Here is a 20,796-nt window from a genome sequence, read left to right on the forward strand (position 1 = left end):
AATAGACAACACTAAAGCTGGCATAGTAAGAGTTTGGGAGCCTAAGGTTGCCTCCAGCAAGGACCTGTATACGGTTCTGAACATTAAATATAACGTTTCTCGGCTTCCCCTCACCCTCCAACAACAACCGGGAAACAACCCTGTAAATTGTAGCGCTCCTCCAGAGTACTCTAAATGTAGCGGTTGCTGAAGCACGCGCTATATACGCAGTCACGATGGAAGCCACGAAGTAAAGCCGATACGGATACACCATCACAAAGCAAAAATTGATTGTTCATCACATTTCAAATTAATTTAAGCATTCAACGAATCTTTATTGACAAATACAAACATTTTTTGTTTCGAGCACCAAAAAATATATACAACATCGTTGAGTTCATTGTTCTCCTAATAAATATATGAATAAAAAATATTTTTAGATTCCAGAATTCGGTTTTCAACTACGTACTAGTATGATTTCGAAAAATATATAACTTTCAAAATAAAAAAAAACTTATTTTTTGTGTTACGTACATGAGTTCTAATTGTATTAATTTGTTAAAAAATTGAGTATATAGAGTATATTATTACTGTAGATATAGAAGATCAAATTTAGAGAACGTTATTGGAGATAGAGAAAATATAGAGGACAGAATGTTTTAAAGAGTTCTGTAAAGAACAAAGAATATTCTTTTAGAGGCATTTAGAGCTGCTCAGTCTAACACACAGGTGAAAGGCTCCTCATTTGTCACGTTCGTACCATTCGTCGCTGAACAGCGGGACCCGACCCTAAAGACACGGCGCAGAAACCCCGGAACGCCGCACGCGCGGCGGACGACGACGACGTTGAAGGCGAAATGAACAAAACCCTAAACCCCCCTTCCTACCCAATCTATCTTCCCCCGCCCCGCCTCTCCCTTTCTTCTTTACCAAGCCCCCCACACCCAAACCCCTCCTCCCCTGCTCTGCCTGCCCCATGTCCCCGCGCCTCTGACCAACCAGGCTGCCGGAACCCTACCCGGTGCCCCGTGATGCCCCCGCGGCCGTCGCTCCACTCTCTGCTCCTCATGGCCGCCTCCGCCGCCGCGGCCAGCGGGGACTCGGGCCCGCTCCTCGCTGCGCGCCGCCGTCTAGCTGCGACGGCCGCCGCAGGGGGGCACCGCATCCGGCTGCTCCACTCCTTCTCGCCGGGACGCGTCCCCAGGCGGCCTGAGGTGGTCTGCTGCGTGCGCAGCGCCCCCGACTCGCGGCGGTCGGCCCCCGCCCCCCCGTGCTCCAGGAACGGTAATGCGCTGTACCCGAGCTCTGGAGCACTCGTTGCCATGTGTCTGTCGTTTTTCAGTATATAAAAAGAACTTTGAGTGGCTTTGGCTTAGGAGCTAAGCACCCGGGGAAGTATGGTAATTTGCGTGGTCGATGTTTTATTTATTTCGCAGCCAATGGTTGTATCTTCGACCCTAGACAAGTGTTGAGTTTTCATGGTCCCGAGCGAGCTCACATTTGGAAAATGCTTCAAACGCAACTTCCTCCAATTGGAGATTTGGAATTTGTAGCAGAGCGGATCAATGCACGTGCTCAAATGATTTTAGAAATTTAAGTCGAATGGTGTTAGCCTGTTTGACGTATATAAATTAATTGGTGATATGCGCTGACTAGGCCTCAATTTCACTGTCTGTTCTCCTCTACTTAGGCTGCTATTTTTTATAATTTAATTATTTTCATTCTGCTTATAACAACTGGATGCAGAAGCACCTTTGTTTTTAAACCATTTAGTGTGTTTTTTTGCATTACAGTTCATTCGTTTTTGCATTACAGTTCTTTCGGCAAAAAACTACTCAACTGCTTCTGAGGAGAGGCTTGGGAAGATCATTCAGAAGTTGAAAAACGAAGGTATTAATCCCAAGCAGTGGAGACTTGGAAATTTTCAGCGCATGTTGTGTCCACAGGTATGGAGCATCTGTTTTTTACAACCTTGTGCTGCTTCCAGTTTACTGTCTATCCATGAATTATATCTTAGCTTTATAACCAAGTAATCTATCTGATTGAAGACATGAATGATAAGAAATTGTTACACAGAAATGACACATCTCTAAATCACCCATTCAAAATTACGTGAGTCAAGATAACATTTCAATTCACATGCAATACTGATGTATCATTTATTTTTAGTGATCCATTGCTTTGGATGTCGGGTTATCTGGTGACAAATAATGAAGTATAACTTTCCTTCTGTTTGCTAGTGCAATGGTGGATCTAGTGAGGAATTGAGTCTCAGTGTCTACATCCGAAAGGATGGGTGAGTTGTCCACACCTGAATATGTGATTTTGTTGGCCTGTTGTTCCTTCAGCTATATATTTCAGGATCTAACTATCATCTCACGTTCCTTATGTCATTTTCTTCAGCATAAATGCAACATGGAACTGTTTTAGGTCTAAGTGTGGCTGGAGAGGTTTTGTCCAGGTACGTGCATGAACCGAATGATTTTTTTTTTGGAAGAAACTATCTTGATGTCACTCTTTGTCTGCAGGCTGATGGAGTTACCAACATATCCCAAGGAAAGAGTGGCATAGAAAGTGAAACTGACCAAGAGGTTGAAGCTAAGAAGGCAGCAAATAAGGTTTATAGAAAAATCAGTGACGAGGACCTCAATCTTGAGCCACTCTGTGATGAGGTAATTAACTATTGCTACTTAAATCAAAATGGCATTTTGTAAACTATAAAAATATAAAAATTTGGTTGTAGTGTTTCTGTTACTTTTGTTGTATACTACTAAAAGCATCTGTGATCTGTACATTGGCATTCTATAAAACGATGGTTTTGACAGCTTGTAGAGTACTTTGCTACGAGAATGATTTCGGCGGAAACACTTCGGAGGAATAAAGTCATGCAACGTAACTGGAATAATAAGGTAACTGTTGTGGCAGTTCTAAATTGGCCAAACAGCCGTTATTATAGGATTATAAATATGTCACATCATTTGCAGATATCCATTGCTTTTACCTATAGACGTGATGGAGCTCTTGTTGGCTGCAAATACAGGGCAGTCGATAAGACATTTTCACAGGTTTGTGGTCCTCATCCCTTTTACTATGCTTTTACCTATAAAAGTTTTGATCTACTGTTATTAATATGCATTTTTCTTATGTATCAGGAGGCAAACACGGAGAAAATTTTTTATGGTCTGGACGATATAAAGCGTGCACATGATGTTATCATTGTATGTTCATGATCTCCGATTGGTTTTTTTATAGTGTGATTTTTTCTTGGAAAATATGCATCAACTCATTTGATTCCATGCTTGCATTTTGATTGTTTTTTGACATTTCAGGTGGAGGGTGAAATTGATAAGCTGTCCATGGATGAAGCTGGTTATCGTAATTGTGTCAGTGTGCCAGATGGTGCACCACCCAAAGTGTCCAGTAAGATTCCAGACCAAGAACAGGTTAGAACTATTTTGTATTTTCCCATGTTGCTAAAAGTTCTGGTCCCTGTGATAATCTATATTTGCTTATGTACCACCATCGGACAGTAGTTTGTTAAGCTTTGACCTGATGCCTTTGTATGCTCTCTGTAAAGCTAGGATAAGAAGTATAGCTATCTTTGGAACTGCAAAGACTATCTTGACTCGGTGAAGATTTTCTTCAGAATTCAATCATAACTTATTTTGTGAGGCGTGCAGATCACTTCACTGACTTTGTTCTGGCACATGGGAATAGGCATCTAGGATAATATTAGCAACCGATAATGATCGTCCAGGTCAGGCTCTGGCTGAGGAACTTGCTCGTCGGCTTGGTAAAGAAAGGTTTGTACATCAGCAAATTTAACTGTTGTGTGAAAAAAATGTTATGTATCCATTCATTTTTTTGTTTTCGTTTTTACCATTTGATTTAATGCAATTAGATGTTGGAGAGTCAATTGGCCGAAGAAGAATGATACAGATACTTGCAAAGATGCAAATGAGGTTTGTTATGGAATGCATGGGTTATTTGACGTATTCATGAAATCAGTTCCTGGAACTTGGCTTGTCCTTTGTCATTATGTAATCATCCCTTGTAACACCTTTTTTTGACTTACAGGTTCTAATGTTTTTAGGTCCACAAGCATTGAGAAAGGTTATAGAAGATGCAGAACTGTATCCTATAAGAGGCCTTTTTTCATTCGAACAGTTCTTCCCAGAGATTGACAATTACTTTCTTGGAATACATGGTGATGAGCTTGGTATTCATACTGGATGGAAATCTATGGATGATCTTTACAAGGTAACTTTAGTTGCATTGCATTATTCCATATTCCTTTGTTTATTGGTGAAGATGGATTCCCAAGAAGAGTTGGGTTTTGCCTTCTTTATTATCAGATCAATGCTTTTGCGTCCTCATCACAGGTCCTTTGCTCATGGAAGTTGAATTTGGCAATCTGTTTGCTTTGTTTTACCATACGACACTTCATTCAATTTACTGTCGATATGTTCAGTACCATGCTTTGCTTTTGCCTATGAATCTGTCTATCCTCATTTTTTTTCTGGTTAAGTTTTAACTAGAAGTACCTCATCCTTTTGTTCTGTGATCCTTAAGTATCACCTGAACATTTTGATTTACATGACCTATAAGCTATGTTCCACACTGTTCAATTTTCCCCTCTTTTTCTCAGGTTGTTCCTGGTGAATTGACTGTTGTTACTGGAGTACCAAATTCTGGTAAAAGCGAGTGGATAGATGCTTTATTGTGCAATATAAACAAACAATCTGGGTGGAAATTTGTTCTGTGCTCAATGGAAAACAAGGCAAGCCATTGTAGTATATGTCAGTTAATTAACTAAACCTCATTGGAGATCGGACATTTCCAAACAGTTTTGCCTTTGGTGTTTAGGTAAAGGAGCATGCTAGGAAACTCTTAGAGAAGCACATTCAGAAGCCATTCTTTAATGCTAGGTAAGTCAGTCTGCAATTGCTATTTGAGTTTGCCTTGGTGGCAATCCCTAAAGAGAATTATTATCTTTTAGAGGATCATTAGTATTTTCACTGTGTTTATTTGGTTAAGATGGCTAAGTTGGTTAAGCAATAAAGCAATACTTGTTTATGTTGGTGCAGGTATGGTGGGTCTGCACAGCGGATGACTCCTGATGAATTTGAAGCAGGAAAACAATGGTTAAATAAAACTTTCCATCTTATCCGGTATTTATCAAATTTGATATCACAATTCACTTTCTAGTGCAATAGTTAGTTACCTTCTCTCCATTCTTATGGCTCCCTTAAAGGATGGCATATGTCTTCGTATTTATAGATTTCTTGTAACAGGTGTGAAGATGATAGCCTTCCATCTATTAATTGGGTTCTTGACCTTGCGAAAGCTGCAGTTCTAAGACATGGAGTGCGTGGTCTGGTGATAGATCCTTATAATGAACTTGACCATCAGCGCCCCTCAAACCAGTAAGCATTACATGATGGCCATTTACAGATTCACTGATAATTATTTTGCCCCCCCCCCCCCCCCCCCCCCCCCCCCCCCCGAGTTTCTACTTATGCATTTCCCAACTCACAACAGGACGGAAACAGAATATGTCAGCCAGATTCTGACCAAGATTAAGCGCTTTGCTCAGCACCATTCATGTCATGTATGGTTTGTTGCACATCCTAGACAGGTACTAAATTGTGCATGACACATCAGTCTTGGCAACATAAAATGAGGTCTTACTTGGAGTTGATGTTTTACCAGCTTCAAAACTGGAATGGAGGCCCACCAAATATATACGACATAAGTGGAAGCGCACATTTTATAAACAAATGTGATAATGGAATTGTCATCCACAGAAACAGGGACCCAAATGCTGGCCCCCTTGATACCGTGCAGGTTATTTTTGCTCTCATTTTTACCCTTTCTTCAATGAGATTTGTTTATCCATTTTTGTTACGAAGAAATTTAATTGTGTGTCAACCCCTTTGTTCTACTACCTGGCTGTTATCACAGGTTTGTGTGAGGAAGGTGCGGAATAAAGTGGTTGGGCAAATAGGAGATGCTTTCCTGACATATGACCGGTGTGTTTTTTATGCTCTATATTGAAGTTTTTGTCATTGGCTTTGATTCTATATTTACCAACATTTCTTTACCCAGTCTTGGTGAATCATCAAATTTAACCTTTGTTTTCCTACAGGGTTACTGGTGAATTCAAGGATGCTGGTAAGGCCACTACAGCACCCAGTGCAAAAGCGGCAAAACAGTCACGCAAAGAGGCATATAAGATGCCATTTCAACATGCTGCTGAAGACGGTGAGAATAGTGGTCTGTGACTGCATAAGAAAGACATGTTCCTGCTGATTTGATGTATCTGTATCATTCAACGAAAGTGAGATTTCACGATTGTTTCTGGGGATGGCCTGCTGGAGCTCAGGCAGTACCTCATTGAACTGGATTTGAAACCCCAGGATTTCACCGATTCCTGCTGCAAATGAAGTTGAAAGCTAAACTTGCTCAGATGCGCACAAGACATTGGCGGGGTGGTGTATAGTAGTAAGATTAATGTAAATCAATTGCCACACCAGGTGCTAATCTATGAACATTTGGGTGGGTTATATCAGTAGCTAAACTTTAGCAGCTAAGGTAGTACGATTAATCATGCAGGCTTTCCCAAAAAATTGTAGCAGTTGGAAGGGTTTTTATGTTCACCCTTCTCAACGCCTGACCAGGAACCAATGCCTTTAATGTGGCCGTATTTTTTAAAAAAGATGCCTTTAATGTGACCCAACTGCGAATTCAGGTGCTCGTTTGACCCATGCAAAGCAATACCGACCATGTGCCGAACATTTTAAATTGGGGACCGTCTCCGTCATTCTGTTTTGTTGTAACTGGATCCCTGTTGTGATGTGCAGCTGGAACAATGAGCATGAACGAATGCTCTCAAAATCCATTTGCTATTTTATTGGAACTATGTTCCTTTTTTTATTTTTGTTTTGAATTGGTCAGGTGTTTTTTTATCTTTGAAAATTATAGAGTTGCCCTCACGTGCACTGCCCACAAATGATATAAATACTACTATTGTTTTACCTTTAATAACATTAGCAGCATATTTTTATGCGGGTCTTAGCAAAAAAAGGTTTGAGTTATTTCAAAAAAATTATTAAACCAATCCAAGCCTTTTACCTATCAACACTAGATGATTTCATAAAATCATTATCACTTGGTTTGAACTTTTCGGAAATATATTGAAAAGATGAATTAGTCACTGATGGTGTGTTTGATTTCTTTTTGGCTTTGGCTCCCTAAAAGCCAAATTAAAGCGCTAGATCCATGATGTCGTTTCTCTCTCTAAAAATCGACTTTCTCGCAGGGTTTGTACGTCTGGACAAGCTTTTAGTGGCTTTTGGATAGAACTATAAAAATATATATCAAAGTTTTTAGTGGTTTACAATTTTTACTTTTAAAGACCTCATAGCCCACAACAGCTTTTTTACAGTTCATAACTCACTACAATTTTTTTCACAGTCATATGCCAATCAAACAAACCCTATGTAGTCCATATAATAGTCATATTTTTTTGGATTATTTATAAGCGATATTTAAGCTTTTATTTTTGCAACGTTAACGTTAGTAACAACCTATATAGGTGAATCTGCCGATGGTCATCATTAAATTAACTAGTTTTTAAAAGTCTTTTCTTAGGTTAGCCTAGTTCGAATATGGTTTTGAATAATACTATTTGTCGAAAAACTAAATACTTCGAAAGACGTGAATATACTATGGAAGATGTAAAGTATATATGCATTTAGAGGTTGCGTTAGATCAATATAAAAACTCTCCCCTCGTGGAACATGAGGGTCCCCCTATAGATCAGATTTTTGCTCATGCTTTGAGCCCTCCTAGCAGTACACAAGGACTCGTCCTTTGTAGGCCATTCCATCTCGTGTGTACACAACTAGAGGAATCAACAAATGACTTGTTTTAACCTTACCCTGAAATTCACTCTCAGTAGAATTCGAACACAGGACGTGAGGATTGCTTCGCAGGTTAGATCTATTATCTTTAATGCCTATAAGACAATCATATTTTGTGCGGCTTTCTAAGGAATGATTTATAACCAAATTCAATATAAATTGAGAAAATAGGCAAACAAAATGTATATGGAAGTTTTTTTATTCCTAAGTTAGATTAATTATCTAGTCTGATATATAGAATTTCCTTCTATTCAATATGGAAATGGATTGCATATCTAGTTCTATGCATGTCACACCCGGTTTTAAGGGCAAAACCGAATGCATAGTATATGTGTGTCAGAATCTATTTCCACATATATGTTGACGTCACAAGTGTAATATATCAAAAGAACAATGCATAAAAGCATAAATAAAGATTATATTAACATATTACACTTCAAGTAGACGTAATGTCTTAACCTTTATTCATCAAAATACAACGAAACATGAACATCCTTCTACAGGAAGATGACCGGGGGTATCACTAGACTAGCATCCATCAAGTTCGCCATCATATCTTCATCTGCAAACTTCTGATCAAAATTAAGCAAGGGTGTAATACCCAATTTGTAATTTGCAAGAGCTAATATCAAAAGGAGAAACAAGTTCACTTTATCTATGTGGGAGTTTGAACTTTTGTGCCATCACATGTGAACACCATATTTTAAAAACAGATAATTATAAAATATATGCCACTAAATTATTGCATCATGCTGGAGTTTATGTGATTGTGCATTTGTGGATAATAAAAATAAAAGTGTCAATAACAATATATAAATGGGTCTATAGAATTTAAACTCTAACTTGGAGAAACAAAGCATTGGCTTTAACAAAATAAATTCATAAATAAATAAATTCTACACTGGCATGTTTAAGATGAATATTTAATTTGAGTACAAAATATACTACAAGATTTGAATTCAAATTCTAGATTTGGGAATGGAATTTGGAAAGGAAATAAAAAGAAAGAAATCCTGCTGGGCTGACTATACTGCTTTCGGCCCACCTAGCCCCACTTCGAGCTCGGCCCAACTCCCCCTCGGCATCCACCCTAGCTGAATGGGCCAAACTCCCCCTGGCCGGCCCATCCCTCTTTCCCCTCTCTCTTCGCGTACAGAACCACTTACGAGTGGGGCCCGCGCGTCGACCCTTTCCGTGGCGCACTGGATGTCTTAGCCGACAGGTGGGACCCACGTCTGGGCGCTTCTTCCCCGCAGATCTCGCCAACGGAAGCAAGTCCGTCCAACCTTGGCCGCCACGATTTCCGGGTCACCGGGGACGCCAGCTTGAGATGGTTTTCTCTGTTGCGTTCAGGTCTCGGGGTATATAACCCACCCTAGACACGCCCAGTTCTCCATCGAATCAGGGCATCACCGCCTCATCCAAATCACCATTAGCGCACTGGGCGGGATGAAGGTTACCACCGCGGGCATATTGGTAGGGGCGCCATCGTTCGAGTTACGCGTGCGGCCGGGAGGCTCGGTCTATCCTGGCGGAAGCGTCCGTGGCTTCACCTCGTTCGCGGGGGTGAGTGCGTGGGCTCGACGGGTCCGAACGACGGGCACTGTACGTTCCGGCCCTCCGCGCGCATGATTTGCGTGAGGTGGTAGCCGATGGCTGTCGCGGCCTCACTGGTGCCACGCTCGCTGTCCTCGCTACGCGGCATGGGGAAACTCGGGTCGATGCCGACTGTTCAACGAAGATCAACATCGCTGCGGATCCACTGCACGCCGTGGCCATCTCACCCCAACGTCCCTAACCATTGGTAAGACCTCGCTGTCATGCGCCATTCTCTTCTCTGCGTGTTGGGGTCGTTAGTGCTCGGAATAGAGTTGTGGGGCGTGGGGGCATCACTCTACCGGCGTGCTCACCTGTGTTCCGGTCGCATGTTGCTATTGGCCGGATGTGGCAGGATGTTGAGGACAGTAGCATGGGGTCGTAAGGATGAAGACAACGCGTGCACCGTTGAGTCTCTAACCAGCAGCCACGATTAGATGAGTGGGCACATCCCGGGTCAATTGAATCACAACCGTAGAATCGTGATCCGATGGCTATTTCCGCGCGTGGGTTTAGGATATCGGCGATCTAATCTGAGCCCTAGGATGTTGATCGGACGGCTCAGATCAAACGACACCCCTTCGTGTAGACAGTTTTTCATGTGAGCCCCTAGGCTTTACGGAAATAGAACCCGCCGTCCGTAGTTTCTGTTCACTGGGTCTCAGGATTCCTGCGCCGAGGCCCCTGCGCTTTCCTATAATTAACGCCTAGTCCAGAAAATTAGAAAATCAGGAAAAATGAAATAGGAATTTATTTTTAACGCAAAAATAAATACTAGATCTTGTGTAAATCATAGAAAATTCATTTTAACTCGTTTTTGACCCGTTCCAATTTCTATAATTTTGTATTAATATTGTTTAGCACTTAATGACTCTGGTTTAGCATGAAAACTATATTAAATTTGACCACTTAATTATTTCCGTATCAAACACATAAAACATTCGGAAATTCATAACTCCTTAACCGTAACTCCGATCTTAGTAGTTCTCGATCCCTTGACCTCGTAGCGACGCGTAGATTATTATTCAGTTTGTTCTTATGTTTGGTGTGATGTTAATTTTATCTATACCATGTTTGTTTGTATTATTGCTACGACTAGCGCGAGGACACGTGTCATCTGAATGGCAAGTTGGTACCTGGATTCTCAAGTGCCAGGCAAGTTGTGCCCTTGATCACTTCTTTTTACCCAGTCATGTTCTGATTAATCATAATGATCTGATAGGTTAATTTTGATGGGACCCAATAGGTTACCCTAGTTTGACTATCTTTATACCTTGATTACCACTGGACTTTTTGGGTAGTACTTGCTATTGCTTTATGTGGTTTTGGGTATGAAGATTACACTATTCATGATTATACTTTTGTTATCAGTTGTTATTTATTGTTCATGTTAAGATCATTATGTTAATTGGAACATGGAGAACCACCCGGGAAAACAGTGCTACCACAAGGGTTTAATGGGACGCCCTTGGCCGATTAATTAGGAAAGCTAGTGGAAGACTACCTTACCCGAAAGGGGCAAGGGCAGTAGGGGAGTGGTCAGTGTAGGGAGGCCCTCGGGAGGATTTTGCTGCGATGGCGGTCCTGCAAGGGATTCCTGCATTGGAGCTTCCTATAAACTGTAGCGGGTTTTCTGAAGCTAGTGGAACTTTGTAAAGGCCTCGTAGTGTTACCCTGCCTCGCCTCCTCGGTAGAGGTGTATGGGAAGTCGCGATCCCTTGGCAGATGGGTAACATGACTTGTGGGTAAAGATGCGCAACCTCTGCAGAGTGTAAAACTGGTATACTAGCCGTGCTCACGGTCATGAGCAGCTCGGACACTCACATGATTAAATTATGGAACTTAAATTCAATTTGTCATGTGCATTGCATTGCAGGTGATGTTGTTACTTTGTTCTACTACTTAATTGGGTTGGTATTTACTTATACTTAGTAATTGCTAATAAAATTTTGACCAACTTTAAAAGCAATGCTCAGCTCCAACCATCCTCTTTGGTAAGCCTTACACTTCACGTGAGCTCCCACCTTTGGCGAAGTTCATGCACATTATTCCCCACAACTTGTTGAGCGATGAACGTATGTGAGCTCACTCTTGCTGTCTCACACCCCCCACAGGTCAAGAACAGGTACCACAGGATGAGGCGCGTGGAGGATGCTGCGATGTGTTCGTGAGAGGTCTAGGTCGCCGTCTCCTAGTCAACTTTGGTTTGCTGGACCGTTGTCTCCTTATAATGTAATTACTTATTTATTTTGTATAGAACTCCTATTATATAGTAAAGATGTGACATTCGATCCTGTGCCATGATTCATCATATGTGTGAGACTTGGTCCCAGCACACCTGGTGATTATGTTCGCGCCCGGGTCTTGGTGCCCCGAAATCTGGGTGTGACAGAAGTGGTATCAGAGGAATGTTGACTGTAGGACGAAACCTAGATAGAACTGGACAACCATTCTCTACTTACCTTTGCTACTCTGATTCTTTTCTAAACTTTTCTTAATCTTTTCTCATCTAGTTCCGCTTACTCTGATTATTCTTATTTTTTTTCCTTCTAAAGACAAACTTGGATTTCACACTTTGAAATCCTGTACCTAAAGTGACTTTTAGGAATAGGAGACCTACTCTTAGGAACAAAATCAAAACTATTTTCTTAAATATTTGTGTGCTTAATGTTTGTTCTTGTGATACATGTCTGATTTGGATCTTTGATTGAGTGTGATTAGTTGTGGAGTAATGTCCACAATCACATCTGCATATACATATAGAAAAAAAACGGTTATAAAAATATCTAAATGAACTAGGTTATCCCTCATCAAAGAATCTAGCCTAGCAAAATCCATCTTATCTTGAAAGTCTATCCTACACTCATAGATCCATCTTATCCTAAAAAAATAGATTCTCATCTTATCTTGAAAAGATTTATCTTATCCTAATAGATCTATCTAACCTCAAAAGATTCTACCTTATCCTTATGGATTCATCTTACCCCAATAAGCATATTTATCCCACGCTAGTGTAACAACCATGATCTAGCCTAAAATAAATAAGATCTTATCTAGTCAAACTAGTCACACCAATCTAACCTAGATCTGATCTAATCTAAAGTGACTTATCAAACATGTTAGATAACACTGATGAAATAGATTAGACTCTACTCCTATAGAACGAGTCTTAACTTAGTTCACCCTACACTAAATTAAGAATGACAGATCGACTTGGCCATATGCAACTACCTTAACCATCCAATAGTTGCATAACCCCACAATTTTAACCTAGCAAGAGATTCTAACCTACCTACACCATACAATCCATCCTACTCACATATGTCCTAGCCATATGTCCTTAACTCGGATGACAACTCCAAGAAATAAAGGCCAAAGAAGACCAACCATGTCAAAGAAGGATAAGCATCAACTCAAGACTTCAAAGATCAAGTTGAATCGCCAGCGGAATCAAGATCTATAGTTTAGGATGAAGTCTTTCCTTATTATACTCTTCCTTGACACAACCTATACTTGCCATAATCATACCTCATCTGACATAATAGATGGCTAGACATATATATCCATATTTTCCAAATCATCTACTAGCAAGTATATAAAAAAAACTTGAAACAAAACTTTTGATTCCTAAACCAAACTGGTTGCATCCCTTTTCTACTAATCTCGAGGACGAGATTATTTTTAAGGGGGGTAGGATTTGTAATACCCAATTTGTAATTTGCAAGAGCTAATATCAAAGGGAGAAACAAGTTCACTTTATCTATGTGGGAGTTTGAACTTTTGTGCCATCACATGTGAACACCATATTTTAAAAACAGATAATTATAAAATATATGCCACTAAATTATTGCATCATGCTGGAGTTTATGTGATTGTGCATTTGTGGATAATAAAAATAAAAGTGTCAATAACAATATATAAATGGGTCTATAGAATTTAAACTCTAACTTGGAGAAACAAAGCATTGGCTTTAACAAAATAAATTCATAAATAAATAAATTCTACACTGGCATGTTTAAGATGAATATTTAATTTGAGTACAAAATATACTACAAGATTTGAATTCAAATTCTAGATTTGGGAATGGAATTTGGAAAGGAAATAAAAAGAAAGAAATCCTGCTGGGCTGACTATACTGCTTTCGGCCCACCTAGCCCCACTTCGAGCTCGGCCCAACTCCCCCTCGGCATCCACCCTAGCTAAATGGGCCAAACTCCCCCTGGCCGGCCCATCCCTCTTTCCCCTCTCTCTTCGCGTACAGAACCACTTACGAGTGGGGCCCGCGCGTCGACCCTTTCCGCGGCGCACTGGATGTCTTAGCCGACAGGTGGGACCCACGTCTGGGCGCTTCTTCCCCGCAGATCTCGCCAACGGAAGCAAGTCCGTCCAACCTTGGCCGCCACGATTTCCGGGTCACCGGGGACGCCAGCTTGAGATGGTTTTCTCTGTTGCGTTCAGGTCTCGGGGTATATAACCCACCCTAGACACGCCCAGTTCTCCGTCGAATCAGGGCATCACCGCCTCATCCAAATCACCATTAGCGCACTGGTCGGGATGAAGGTTACCACCGCGGGCATATTGGTAGGGGCGCCATCGTTCGAGTTACGCGTGCGGCCGGGAGGCTCGGTCTATCCTGGCGGAAGCGTCCGTGGCTTCACCGCGTTCGCGGGGGTGAGTGCGTGGGCTCGACGGGTCCGAACGACGGGCACTGTACGTTCCGGCCCTCCGCGCGCATGATTTCCGTGAGGTGGTAGCCGATGGCTGCCGCGGTCTCACTGGTGCCACGCTCGCTGTCCTCGCTACGCGGCATGGGGAAACTCGGGTCGATGCCAACTGTTCAACGAAGATCAACATCGCTGCGGATCCACTGCGCGCCGTGGCCATCTCACCCCAACGTCCCTAACCATTGGTAAGACCTCGCTGTCATGCGCCATTCTCTTCTCTGCGTGTTGGGGTCGTTAGTGCTCGGAATAGAGTTGTGGGGCGTGGGGGCATCTCTCTATCGGCGTGCTCACCTGTGTTCCGGTCGCCTGTTGCTATTGGCCGGATGTGGCAGGATGTTGAGGACAGTAGCATGGGGTCGTAAGGATGAAGACAACGCGTGCACCGTTGAGTCTCTAACCAGCGGCCACGATTAGATGAGTGGGCACATCCCGGGTCAATTGAATCACAACCGTAGAATCGTGATCCGATGGCTATTTCCGCGCGTGGGTTTAGGATATCGGCGATCTAATCTGAGCCCTAGGATGTTGATCGGACGGCTCAGATCAAACGATACCCCTTCGTGTAGACAGTTTTTCATGTGAGCCCCTAGGCTTTACGGAAATAGAACCCGCCGTCCGTAGTTTCTGTTCACTGGGTCTCAGGATTCCTGCGCCGAGGCCCCTGCGCTTTCCTATAATTAACGCCTAGTCCAGGAAATTAGAAAAGCAGGAAAAATGAAATAGGAATTTATTTTTAACGCAAAAATAAATACTAGATCTTGTGTAAATCATAGAAAATTCATTTTAACTCGTTTTTGACCCGTTCCAATTTCTATAATTTTGTATTAATATTGTTTAGCACTTAATGACTCTGGTTTAGCATGAAAACTATATTAAATTTGACCACTTAATTATTTTCGTATCAAACACATAAAACATTCGGAAATTCATAACTCCTTAACTGTAACTCCGATCTTAGTAGTTCTCGATCCCTTGACCTCGTAGCGACGCGTAGATTATTATTCAGTTTGTTCTTATGTTTGGTGTGATGTTAATTTTATCTATACCATGTTTGTTTGTATTGCTACGACTAGCGCGAGGACACGTGTCATCTGAAAGGCAAGTTGGTACCTGGATTCTCAAGTGCCAGGCAAGTTGTGCCCTTGATCACTTCTTTTTACCCAGTCATGTTCTGATTAATCATAATGATCTGCATAGGTTAATTTTGATGGGACCCAATAGGTTACCCTAGTTTGACTATCTTTATACCTTGATTACCACTGGACTTTTTGGGTAGTACTTGCTATTGCTTTATGTGGTTTTGGGTATGAAGATTACACTATTCATGATTATACTTTTGTTATCAGTTGTTATTTATTGTTCATGTTAAGATCATTATGTTAATTGGAACATGGAGAACCACCCGGGAAAACAGTGCTACCACAAGGGTTTAATGGGACGCCCTTGGCCGATTAATTAGGAAAGCTAGTGGAAGACTACCTTACCCGAAAGGGGCAAGGGCAGTAGGGGAGTGGTCAGTGTAGGGAGGCCCTCGGGAGGATTTTGCTGCGATGGCGGTCCTGCAAGGGATTCCTGCATTGGAGCTTCCTATAAACTGTAGCGGGTTTTCTGAAGCTAGTGGAACTTTGTAAAGTGTAGAGCCCAAAAATTTGTATCAAAGAAAAATAAGGTTATAAATAAATAAATATGTTTATAAGTGGGTATCTTGGGATTATGGAACCCTTGGGAGTTAATTGGTTTTCTCTTCTTTGTGCATATTTGATTAATGGAATTATATGGGTTAACATAACAAATAAATAAATAAATAAAATGCCTCTCATGATAAAGTTATTGTATTGTTGCACTTTGTATTCAAATTTGTGAAACAAACTTAAGCTAAGAAAACTAGAATTTGAAAATGGAAATATAAAATAAAAGAGAAAAGAGAAGGAAGAAATTACTATGTAAATAAAAATAATTATAATATATATATATATATTATTCTTGTACAGATTTGAGTTGGTACATTTGACTCAAAAGTGAAGTTCATAACAGGATTCAAATTCAAATTAGAGATTCAAATGAAAAGAAGATAAATCAAAAAGGAAAAAGGAAAATAAAAGAAAAGAAAAAGAAAAACCCTAGCTGGGCCGCCCATTCTCCATTTCGGCCCACCCATCTGCCCCCCCGACGGCCGCCTGGGCTGAAAGCCTTCACTGCCAGCCCAGCTCCTACTCGCGTGACACTTCCATGTGGGCCCCGCTCTCCAACTCTCCCTTGTGCGTCGGTGTCGCTGTGGGGTGGGCCTGCGCCGTCAGGGTTTTCTTCATCCGCGCAACAGCCGCGCATCGCGCGCACAGACCGTATGCCGCGGACTCCGTGGGCGCGAGCTCAACGGAGCTTGCGCCAACAACCACCGCGGACGTCGCGGGATTCGGGCATTGTGACTCGTGCGCGCGCGTTGGATGGCTTGGGCCCTCTCGTCAGGCTCCTTTCCGTCTCCAGCTGCAACAAACACCGAGTTCTTCACATGTCGTTCGCCCCAATCCGCGCACGGTGATTTCGCTGGGTGTTGTTCATCTCCTGCTGGCCCCTGCGGAGTATAAGACCAAGCTGTGCGCGGGCTCTCCCTTCAACCCTCCAGTGCCCCGAGCTCCCTCCCCAGTAGCCTCCGCTCGGCGCGCCCCATCTCTGCTCCCTTCTCCATGCCGCTGAGCGATTTCCTCGTGGTCGTCCTCAGTCAAAGCGTGCAGGTGGGTGGGGGCGTTCGCCGGGGACCCGTGAAGCCGTCCGCGCCTTCAATTTGAACTGCGTGGCCTTGGGGCGACTCGAATTGCTCGCCGTGGTTCGACCTTCGCCATGGATCCGTCTGCTATCGTGGGCAGGACTGCAGCCACCACCATGCGCGGTAAGAAGACCCCCGTTGTGTTCGCCCTTGTTCATACATCGTGTAGCACCTCTCTGGGGTCCGATTAGGGCACTGGGGCGCCTAATCGCTCGTCTCCGGCGAACTGCACCGCCGCTCGGTGCCGTCGCGCCGCCGCGGTCCAGTGTTTAGGAAGGGGATGAACCCAGTACCGTTGATCTCGACGTGGGCGGCTGAGATTAAGTCTGGCGTACCGTTTTGGCCGAACGCACGACGACCGTAGATCCAAGATCCAACGGACTGCGCATCGATCTCGGTTATGTTGAGCGCGGACCATAGATTTCCAATCCGACGGCCTGTGATGTGTACCGGTTCGTTTAATAGGTGATCTAATCTGGGCGGTTGGCGCGCGATCGGACGGCCCAGATCACATCATACCCTCCGGCCGGGTCGTTTTTCATATGAACCCCTGGGTTTTACAGAAATAGAACCCGCCGTCCTTGCCCAGGGTTTTCTGAGTCTCGGGTTATTTGTTAAACAGCCCCCTGTGCTTCTGTTTAATTGAGGCCCAGTCCAGAGAGTTATAAAAGCAGGAAAATGAATTAGAAAATGAGTTTTTAATATAAAAATAATTGCTAGAACTTAGATAATTCATAGAAAATTCATTTTAGCTCCAAATTGAACCATTCCAATTCCTAAAATTTTGTAATAATATTCTCTATCATTTAGAATCACTGTTTTGACATGAACTCTGTTAGGAAATTAATTTATCATCTAATCCTATTATAATCACCTTAAATCTTAGGAAATTCATAACTTGAATTCTATAACTCAAAAATTAATCTTTTTCCTGTGATCTTATTTTAATATGAATATTATTAATGTGTATTTTGTTCTTATGTTTGGTGTAATGTTAATTTTGCCTATACCATGTTTGGTTGAATTGCTACGACTAGCAGTGAGGTCACGTGTCACCTGAAGATCATCCTGGTACCTGGAATCTCAAGTCCCAGGCAAGTTGTGCCCTTGATCACTTCTTTTTACCCACTCATGTTCTAATTAATCATAATGATCTGCATAGGTTAATTTTGATGGGACCCAATAGGCTACCCTAGTTTGTCTATCTTTATACCTTGTTTACCTGTGAACTTTTTGGGTAGTACTTGCTAGTGCTATATGTGGTTTTGGGTATGAAGATTACGTTATTCATGATTATACTTTGGTTATCAGTTGTTATTTATTGTTCATGATGAGATCATTATGTTAATTGGAACATGGAGCGACCACCCGGGAAAACAGTGCTACCACAAGGGTTTAATGGGACGCCCTTGGCTGATTAATTAGGAAAGCTAGTGGAAGACTACCTTACCCGAAAGGGGCAAGGGCAGTAGGGGAGTGGTCAGTGTAGGGAGGCCCTCGGGAGGATTTTGCTGCGATGGCGGTCCTGCAAGGGATTCCTGCATTGGAACTTCCTATAAACTGTAGCGGGTTTTCGGAAGCTAGTGGAACTTTGTAAAGGCCTCGTAGTGGATCCCTAGCCATTCACCTCGGTAGTGTCTAAGGGCCTTGCAAACCCTGGCGACATGGGATACACGACTTGTGGGTAAAGATGCGCAACCTCTGCAGAGTGTAAAACTGGTATACTAGCCGTGCTCACGGTCATGAGCAGCTCGGACCCTCACATGATTAAATTATGGAACTTAAACTCAATTTGTCATATGCATTGCATCGCAGGTGAAGTTGTTACTTTTGTTCTACTATTTAATTGGGTTTGGTATTTACTTATACTTAGTAACTGCTAATAAAATTTTGACCAACTTTAAAAGCAATGCTCAGCTCTAACCATCTTCTTTGGTAAGCCTTACACTTCACGTGAGCTCCCACCTTTGGCGAGTTCATGCACATTATTCCCCACAACTTGTTGAGCGATGAACGTATGTGAGCTCACTCTTGCTGTCTCACATACACCACAGGTCAAGACCAGGTACTGCAGGATGATGCTCATGGAGGATGCTGCGATGAGTTCGTGAGTGGTCTAGGTCGTCGTCTCCCAGTCAACTTTGGGTTGCTGGACCGTTGTCTCCTTATAATGTAACTATTATTTGTATAGAACTCCTGTTATATATAAAGATGTGACATTCGATCCTGTGCCACTTTACATCATATGTGTGAGACTTGGTCCCAGCATACCTGGTGTTCATGTTAGCGCCCGGGTTTTGGACCCCTAAAATCCGGGTGTTACAGAAGTGGTATCAGAGGAATGTTGACTGTAGGACGAAACCTAGATAGAACTGGACAACCATTATCTACTTACCTTTGCTACTCTGATTCTTTTCTAAACTTATCTTAATCTTTTCTCATCTAATTCCGCTTACTCTGATTATTCTTATCTTTTCTTTCTAAAAGACAAATGTGGATTTCACACTTTGAAATCCTATGCCTAAAGTGACTTTAGGAATAGGAGACCTAATCCTAGGAACAAAAACAAAACTATTTTTATAAAGTGTTTATATATTTGAATGTTTGTTCTTATGATACCTGTCTGATTTGAATCTTTGATTGAGTGTGATGGGTTGTGGAGTAAAGTACACAATTGCATCTGCATATACACATAGGTATAAAAATATATTTAACTAGACAAACTAAATTATCCTTCAATAAAGTAACTAGCCTAACAATACCCATCTTATCTTAAAGATTCTACCTTATCTTTATGGATTCATCTTGTCCTAATAAGCATATTTACCCCACCCTAGTAACAACCAAGATCTAATCCAAAGTAATTAGATATTATCTAGTTTAATCTAGTCATACCAACCTAATCTGGATTCTATCTAATCCAATATGATCTAAGCTAGTGTGAGTTACTTAATGCTGGTAGAAAGGATAAGGCCATACTCCTAAATCACTTAAAGCCTAATTTGGAGACTTATATCAACATTGGCCATACACAACAACTCGATCTATTTAACAAGTTACATAACCTACCCAATCAATAGAGTCTTAATGGATTACATAATCTATCAACCAACACCTGACATCAAACCAGACTTTGGCCTACATCATATAGTCCATCTCACCCATAACTATTCTAACCATATTTCCCCCAACTCCGATAATATACACTAACTCCTAATCAAAGAGACAAGACCGAAGAATATGATCAACTTCATCAAGTAAGGATGAGCTCCAACTCAAGTCTTCAAGGATCAAGTGAGGTCACCAAGATGAGTCAAGATCCACAATCTTGGATGAAGTCTTTTCTTATCCTACTCTTTCTTACCCAAACCTATATATGCCCTAAAGACATCTTCTATCCTACATAATTAAAGTGGACATACATATATATACCCATGCTCTCCTAATCACTTACTAATGAAAAAAAGGGAGACTCTTGATTTTGAACTAATTAGAAACTAAAAGTTAGATTTCAAATCACTCTTCCTATATCCTCTTTCTTACAAATCTCGAGGGCGAGATTATTTTTAAGGGGGGTAGGATTTGTAGAGCCCAAAAATTTGTATCAAAGAAAAATAAGGTTATAAATAAATAAATATGTTTATAAGTGGGTATCTTGGGATTATGGAACCCTTGGGAGTTAATTGGTTTTCTCTTCTTTGTGCATATTTGATTAATGGAATTATATGGGTTAACATAACAAATAAATAAATAAATAAAATGCCTCTCATGATAAAGTTATTGTATTGTTGCACTTTGTATTCAAATT

General features: G+C 41.7%; 1 protein-coding gene across 1 annotated transcript; it reads left to right on the top strand.

Moving 5' to 3' along the window:
• The first annotated feature begins 744 nt into the window (after nt 1–744).
• On the top strand, nt 745–6,718 carry LOC103629647 (twinkle homolog protein, chloroplastic/mitochondrial). The gene is made up of 21 exons (XM_008650737.3): nt 745–1,263; nt 1,795–1,925; nt 2,220–2,275; nt 2,383–2,440; nt 2,508–2,651; nt 2,805–2,888; nt 2,964–3,044; nt 3,132–3,197; nt 3,309–3,422; nt 3,561–3,608; nt 3,697–3,782; nt 3,881–3,941; nt 4,057–4,239; nt 4,628–4,759; nt 4,846–4,907; nt 5,067–5,150; nt 5,274–5,405; nt 5,521–5,617; nt 5,692–5,826; nt 5,944–6,011; nt 6,128–6,718. Exons 1-21 carry the CDS (start codon nt 837–839, stop codon nt 6,261–6,263), a joined length of 2,385 nt encoding a protein of 794 aa, XP_008648959.3. The 5' UTR covers nt 745–836; the 3' UTR covers nt 6,264–6,718.
• The last annotated feature ends 14,078 nt before the right edge of the window (nt 6,719–20,796 follow it).

This window comes from Zea mays, chromosome 6 (assembly GCF_902167145.1).
Source record: "Zea mays cultivar B73 chromosome 6, Zm-B73-REFERENCE-NAM-5.0, whole genome shotgun sequence".
Taxonomy (NCBI): Eukaryota; Viridiplantae; Streptophyta; class Magnoliopsida; order Poales; family Poaceae; genus Zea; species Zea mays.

Excerpts from the sequence above, each read along its gene's own strand:
- LOC103629647 (XM_008650737.3), top strand. The coding sequence starts at position 837 with ATGAACAAAACCCTAAACCCCCCTTCCTACCCAATCTATCTTCCCCCG. Across the intron at positions 3,609-3,696 it reads GCAAAGACTATCTTGACTCG|GCATCTAGGATAATATTAGC; the intron begins GTGAAGATTTTC and ends ACATGGGAATAG. Across the intron at positions 3,783-3,880 it reads CGTCGGCTTGGTAAAGAAAG|ATGTTGGAGAGTCAATTGGC; the intron begins GTTTGTACATCA and ends TAATGCAATTAG.